At 48.9% G+C, this 7,121-nt stretch overlaps 1 protein-coding gene across 1 annotated transcript; it reads left to right on the top strand.

Annotated features, from left to right (window-relative positions):
• Positions 1-495: 495 nt before the first annotated feature.
• LOC130829700 (carbonyl reductase [NADPH] 1-like) lies at positions 496-6,536 on the top strand. The gene is made up of 3 exons (XM_057696104.1): positions 496-781; positions 1,317-1,424; positions 5,918-6,536. Exons 1-3 carry the CDS (start codon positions 496-498, stop codon positions 6,418-6,420), a joined length of 897 nt encoding a protein of 298 aa, XP_057552087.1. The 3' UTR covers positions 6,421-6,536.
• Positions 6,537-7,121: the final 585 nt, after the last annotated feature.

The raw sequence follows: 7,121 nt of genomic DNA, 5'->3' as shown, positions 1-7,121 counted from the left end.
AAGCAACCGTTCCCATCCCGCAGGGGATGATGGCCCCAGCACAAGACAATGACTCCCCACTCCTTTTTCTCCTTTTGGTGATCTGCCTAATGATTTTTGTTCCTCTGCCAGGACTCCTTTGTCCCCTCAAGGCCCTTCACCAACCAGCTTCGTTTGGAGGAAGCACACCTCTCCACCTCTGCGAACCACTGTGTGTCTCGCATGTGGGATCAAAAGAGGACTCTGTCCTGGTTTGGTTGAGGATGCAGCCCCCAGGGGGCGGAGGCGGAGCCAGGAGTGGTCATTAGTAACCTTGTGGAACATGGGGCCCCTCCTGGGAGGGAGGGAACAGGGGCAGGGCCTCCTTCTCCACCAATCACAGCACTGGATCCTAGGACACAGACCTTCTAGGCTTCTCTGCCGGTGCCGGGTCTCCACATCGCCATCCACCCACCCCCGGTGGCCCACAGGCGGGTCCATCCTGCTCCACGGGCCCCACGCGCCCCGCACCCGGCCATGTCGTCCTCCACCCGCGTGGCGCTGGTCACCGGAGCCAACAGGGGCATCGGCTTCGCCATCGTGCGTGACCTGTGCCGGCAGTTCAAGGGGGACGTGGTGCTCACCGCTCGGGACGTGAAGCGGGGTCGGAAGGCCGTGCAGCAGCTGCAGGCCGAGGACCTGAGCCCCCGCTTCCACCCGCTGGACATCACCGACCGGCAGAGCATCCGGGCCCTGCGCGACTTCCTGCTCAAGGAGTACGGGGGCCTCGACGTGCTGGTCAACAACGCGGGCATCTGCCAGCGTAAGTGGACGTGAGCTCAGGGGTGAATCCGCTGTGGGGCGGCCAGGCTGGGCAGGTCCTGGCTACTGCCTGAACCTCCAGTATCGGAACTAGAACTCGCTCCCTAGGGAAGGAGCTATGGCTGGAGGCCACAGAGGGAGGAGAATCCTCCAAGATTTGCAGGCCTTTCAGCCAGAGGGCCTTGCAATACCCTTGATCAGACTGTTAAGGACGGTGTCCAGGTTTTTGCAGGATCACTCTGATTGAACTTTGGAGCACTAGGGTGAAATTTTAACTGATTTTGAAACAAACAAACAATTGCGAACAAAGGTACACAAAGACCCACATGGGCTCCCTTCACTCCACCTCCCCTGATGGTGCCACCTTACACAACTCCTCCACATTTTCAAACCCCACACTTCACACTGGCACGATGCTGTTCACTAACACAGACTTACCTGGGTTTCAACAGCTTTCACCAAAAAAAATTGTATCAAGTAAGCATGCTTACCTTATGGCTGGTTTTATTAACCCTGTTTTTCTTCTGTCCTAAAAGCTGATGATCCCACACCACTTCACATTCAGGCAGAAGTGACCTTGAAAACAAACTTCTTTGGTACCCGAGATGTGTGCACGGAGCTCCTGCCACTCATAAAACCCCAAGGTGAGTCTCATTGGAGCCCAAGCTGCGGTGTTTCTGACACCATCTCAGCCCTGCCTGCCTCTGGTCTCATCTACAGGCCCACCTGCCTCTCCTGCTCAGCTACACTGGCCTCCATCTGTGTCTCTACCCAGACAGGTGCCCTCAGTACACTGCCCAGGTCATTGGTGCTCTCTGTCCAGCTGCTCTTTGCATATCTGGCTCTTTCTTCTCTTTCCCATCTTAGCTCAAAGGTCTCCTCCAAGAGGCCAGTGACTTGCTCCATGCGCATCACAGGTGGGGTTCCCTTAGGAGGCCTTCCCACACTTTCTCTCCTCCGTCCCCCACTCAGAGTGACCTGATTCAGGTTTGTGGAGCTCACATTATCAGCAGTTCATTAGACCCTTGAAGTTTCTTCTGCATCTGGTTACGTGGGTTTTCCTTCTTACCCTACTGATATAGTGTGTTACATATATTGGTTTGTAGATGCCAAACCAAATATACCCCCTTTGGTCTTTACAAGTTCAGGACGTCCCCAGACTAACCTCAGGTTCAATAATTCACTAGAAGGACCCAGAACTTGGCAAAAAGCTGGTATCTTCAAATGACCATGAATGTAGCAGATGGAGAGGGACTGAGTGCAGCAGTGGTAAAGGTCTCGTGGCACAGGCTCTAGGAAGACCAGGCGTGCAGCAGCCACTTGTCCTGTCCCAGCTGATCCTGGGGGCAGCAGGCATGTCTTCCCCACACAACCTGTGGCAGACACGTGGAGCACTGCCACCAGGGAGCTCACCTCAGCCTTGATGTCCAGTGTTCCTCGGCCAGGATGGTCACTCAGGCCTGGCTCACTGCCCTCTTGGCTGACCTCTCTCTCCAGCCCCTCCAAAGTCCAGCTGATACCAGGGAGCCAAGGCCCCCACCTTCATCATGAGAGAACATGGATTATGTCACCTGACCCTGGAACATCGAGTAAACAAGGACGGTCTTCTCAGGCAGGACATTCTCAGGGTGTACTAAGACCTCGCAGATGGCCTAGAAAAGGGCAGAAAATTCCTTCGGCCAAGCTCAGTCCTTTACTTATAGAGAGCCCCCTCTGGACTTTCACTAAGACTCCCTTCCATCAAAGAATCCTTGAGCATGTACATGTAGTACAAACTGTATTTAACAGATACAGAAAGAGTATCAGAAATATGCCTAACATTGGGAGGATCAGTATGGGGGAGGGTAGATTTAGAGGAACAGATAATCCAGTCTACAAAACCACCACTTCCTTTTTCATGTGTTTGTACTAATTTGATTCTCCCCTCGATCAACTGCTCTTTGTACCTTATTTAACATAAAATGGTCTGTGCAGACTATTTTGTATTGTTAAGAGAGAAACTCAGATACATAAAATTTTTTTAATTAATTTATTTATTATTTTTCTTTGAAGTACACCAAGTTCAGTCATCTGTTTTTATACACATATCCCCGTATTCCCTCCCTCCCTCGACTCCCCACCACCCTCCCCGTCCCAGTCCTCTAAGGCATCATCCATCCTGGAGCTGAACTCCCTTTGTTACACAGCAACTTCCCACTGGCTATCTATTTTACAGTTGGTAGTATATATATGTCTATGCTACTCTCTCACTTCGTCTCAGCTTCCCCTTCACCCCCCGCCCCCCCAAACCTCGAGTTCTCCAGTCCATTCTCTGCATCTGTGTCCTTGTTCTTGTCTTGTCACTGAGTTCATCAGTACCATTTTTAGATTCCGTATATATGAATTAGCATACAATATTTGTCTTTCTCTTTCTGACTTACTTCACTCTGTATGACAGACTCTAGGTCTATCCACCTCATTACATATAGCTCCATCTCATTCCTTTTTATAGCTGAGTAATATTCCATTGTATATATATGCCACAAGAAATACATAAAATTTTAAAGATCATTTGAGAGAAAAATCTATTTGAAAGGGGAACCACCAAACCGGAAGTGGTGAGGATGGCTCCACCCACAGGTACTCGGGAAGAGACTATTGCGGAGAAAAGGCTGAAGCAAAGTAAGGAATTGTGGATTGTCTGCAGCTTCTGGCCCGGGTGGCTGTTTGTCACAGGTGGTCCTTAGGTTCTGATTTTGTCACCTTGAAGCCTTTACAGACTTAGATTTTGGTTTGCTTACGTGGGCCGCCAGAGAATTAGAACCAGCTCAGGAATAACTTATCCTTGTTTAGTTATTACAGCATGGAATTTAGGTGATTGTTAGCTATACCAGTTCTTCATCAGCTAGTCACTTTCCATCAGTATTACTTCCTGTGGGGACTGTAACTAAATCATCAATGATGCTAGATCATCAATATCAGTACCTTCCTGTGACTCCTTTACATATGATAGTTGAATATTGCCAACCGGGCCAGTGTGACACAATATCACAGGACCTCTTTACTGTGACCTGAAAACTAAGACTCAAGAGATGCAGGCACATGGCTAGACCCACTCAGTCCTAAGAGATTGGTTCACTTCATCAGCGTGTCGTATAATCATATCCCACAGCGATGCCAGAGCTTCTGCTCAACCTTGTCAGGTCCCAAAGCAGGAGAGGTCTTGCCAGCATGTGGCTTCACCCTATCAGGCATCTGGGATATTTGAGCTAAGAGAGGATAACACCTCCTGCCCTCAGCTCCTCCGGGCACCAGTGTAGTATTGATTTCTCTTGCTGCATAACCCATTTAATCATCCTTTACCTGCATTTCCATTCCCCCTGCTCCCCGTTGGTCAGTAACATTTACTCAAACTATCTCCCCTTTCAGAAGGATGTTAAGGTCCACCAATGAGCTCATCCTGATTGCCCACAACAATGCTGGTCTAACAAGTGCCTCCCCTGAGTCCACTCCCATCACATAGGTGGGGTTACCCAGCCCAGAATTCATGGGCTCTCTCGACCACTAACTCGACATACAGCTGCATTTGCTGTCGCTCCACATTGGCCAAATGGGTTGAAGACAATCCACTCCATCAGGCCCTTAGGAATTCTGACATAAAGGTTAAATCTATAGTCGAGTAGCTTAAAGATTATGCCCTGCCTTCTGTATCGGGAGCAGCAGCCCTGGTCCCAGGACCACGGTCAGGTCATAGAAAGGAAGGGAGAAGGGCCGTGGGGAAAATTTGTAGTCATCTCAGCATCCTCCCAGGCCCTCTTCCCAGATCCCCCGGAGGAGAGAGGAATCCATCCAGTGGGGACTCTTCCAAGGCCCCCATCATGTTGACTGTGAGCACATGCTCACGAATGTGTGTAAGCCAACGTCCATACCTTTTTCTCATCAGGTTTGAGAAAACCAGTGTTTCATTTCCTGTCCCACTTCTGTATCAGACCACTACTCTGAGGATGGCTGTGTTCCTTAGCCTGAGGAATGTATCTTGTCAGTCCAAATCGGGGCAGTGTCTTCTGTTCCAGTCCCGTGATGTAACCTGGACACAGGGATCTACTGCTGGGAATGCAGAGCCAGGCCCAGAGACAGCCTCTCCTCTCCTCAGGACCCTCTGTGCCTTCCCAGGGCTACGACGTGCAACCCGTTTTGCCAGCTCTGTCCTGGGCTTTGTCCTCAAGTCCTCTGTTTCATACCCATCTGCATTCATTCTTTGCCTCTTTTGCTGGCAGATAAAACAAGTTGTGGTATCCTGTGTCTGAGATGAACGCAGAATCACATATAACAATTATCCCACCCGTGCATTACTGCAGGGCCTTATTTCCACTCATCTCATGGACCCAAGGATCCACTTCAACTAAGCACACCTCAGTATTCACTTGCAGGTGAATGCCTTTCCAGTCCACGAAGTGCTTCTTCTGATGGGCATTAAGTCATCCTATTTTAATTCCTCCTAACTTCCCACTTGACTCCTATAGTGTCATGCTTATGTGGGCATCCCTTAAACAGCCCATTTTACACTACCCCTCTCTGTCATCAAATAGCCGGGATTTGAGTCACTACTTTCGACCTGATAAAAACCCAAACCCAGAGAAAACAGCATGCACTTCAGCCCAGTGAATGGATTTGATTTCCACTTCCTTCATCCAAGCCTTCCAACCCTGCTGCTGTCTGGTCACCTTGAAACTGCCATCCACAAACCCATCAGCTCTTTGTTGGTCAACAGACACCTGTCATAGAGTCCTGCCCAAGTGACCTAAGATCCTCAGGTGGTCCCAAAGGATGTCTTTGAGGAAAAGATGCTGACTACTCCTGAGGACTCCTCCCATTCCCTGAGTACTTTAGTCAATACCCCTTTTTCATTTTCTTATGGATATCTGGGCACTGCCCTCCCCATTAGGACACTTCTTTCTCTGCTATCAACCTAGATCTCATGGCTAGGACAGGCTATAAGACTGTTTCCTGTCCTTCTCTCATAGATGCTCTCTTATTTCATCTCATAGGAAGCTGGTAATTGGTCTCCAGTGGAAATTTGGGGTCAGCATCCCAGGGAACTGGGTATTCATCCTGCTTGTGCTCAGCTTTCTAGGTCATGGTGTGTGTTGTGTTGTAGGCAGAGTGGTGAATGTGTCTAGCGGATGGGGCTTCAAAGCTCTTGAAAACTGCAGCCCCGAACTGCAGCAGAAGTTTCGAAGTGAGACCATCACAGAGGAGGAGCTGGTGGGGCTCATGAACAAGTTTGTGGAAGACACAAAGGACGGGGTGCACAGGAAGGAGGGCTGGCCTGATCCATATACCAGCGGTGGCCTGGTATATGGGGTCTCAAAACTCAGCGTCACAGTCCTGTCCAGAATCCAAGCCAGGAAACTGAGTGAGCAGAGAGGAGAGGACAGGATCCTCCTGAATGCCTGCTGCCCAGGGTGGGTGAGAACTGACATGGGGAGACCCAGAGGCTTAAAAAGCCCAGAAGAAGGAGCAGAGACCCCCGTGTACTTGGCCCTTTTGCCCTCAGATGCCGAGGGGCCTCATGGAGAGTATGTGTTTGAGAAAAAAGTTGAACAATGGAAATTCAGCTCACAGTTCTACCCACTGTCCCGGCTTAGCTATCCTGATTAGGTCAAAAAGTCTACACTATCAAAAATATCTCCTCAAGAAAAAAATCAAAGATTCCTACTAGTATCCAAATATCAGTGTGAAATGGCTACTCATTCTGTGAAGCCTTTCGGGTTTCTTCTATGGTCCCAGTAAAATAAAAGAATGGATGGTAATTAATGAATGTCAATAGATAAAGTTCTTTATAAATGTCCATTTGTGCAGACTGTCTATATGGTATACCATCTCAGAAATCTAATAGTTCAAAATGTAGGTCAAGAGAAGTGAGAGTATAGCTTGGGTGGACAACCATTATGGACAGGGCCAGAGAGGAAATATTTTCAGCTTTTCAGGTTGAAATGGTCTCTGTTGGTACTGCTCAGATCTGCTTTAGCAGCATGAAAGTAGTCAGAGACAATATATGACCCGATGAGCGTGGCCAGATTGGCCTGCCAGCTTTAGCTGACCAGCGTCTAGTATAACATGGACACACCATGAGAAAAGACATCTCCTCTGGTGGCTTTAAATACCAAACTCATTCGGAAAAAAACAATTGTGAAGTTGAAATGTGAGGGGGCACTTGTGTGAAAGATACATCCTTAAGAGATTCTGAGACAATGGGGAAGGTTGAGTATGGATGATATTAGTTACTGGATAGGAGAGACTAACGTCAAATCTCTTTAGGGTGAGTGTGTGACTCATGTGGGGATGAAGTGTCAGGAGGT

Source organism: Hippopotamus amphibius, chromosome 10, assembly GCF_030028045.1.
Source record: "Hippopotamus amphibius kiboko isolate mHipAmp2 chromosome 10, mHipAmp2.hap2, whole genome shotgun sequence".
Taxonomy (NCBI): Eukaryota; Metazoa; Chordata; class Mammalia; order Artiodactyla; family Hippopotamidae; genus Hippopotamus; species Hippopotamus amphibius.
Note: the sequence above shows the minus strand (reverse complement) of the source record. Positions and strands in the feature narration are given on the sequence as shown.

Bases quoted from the DNA above. Each gene is read 5' to 3' on its own strand.
- LOC130829700 (XM_057696104.1), top strand. From the start codon at position 496: ATGTCGTCCTCCACCCGCGTGGCGCTGGTCACCGGAGCCAACAGGGGC. The intron at 782-1,316 runs GTAAGTGGACGT...CTGTCCTAAAAG, and splicing joins CAACGCGGGCATCTGCCAGC to CTGATGATCCCACACCACTT. The intron at 1,425-5,917 runs GTGAGTCTCATT...GTTGTGTTGTAG, and splicing joins GCCACTCATAAAACCCCAAG to GCAGAGTGGTGAATGTGTCT.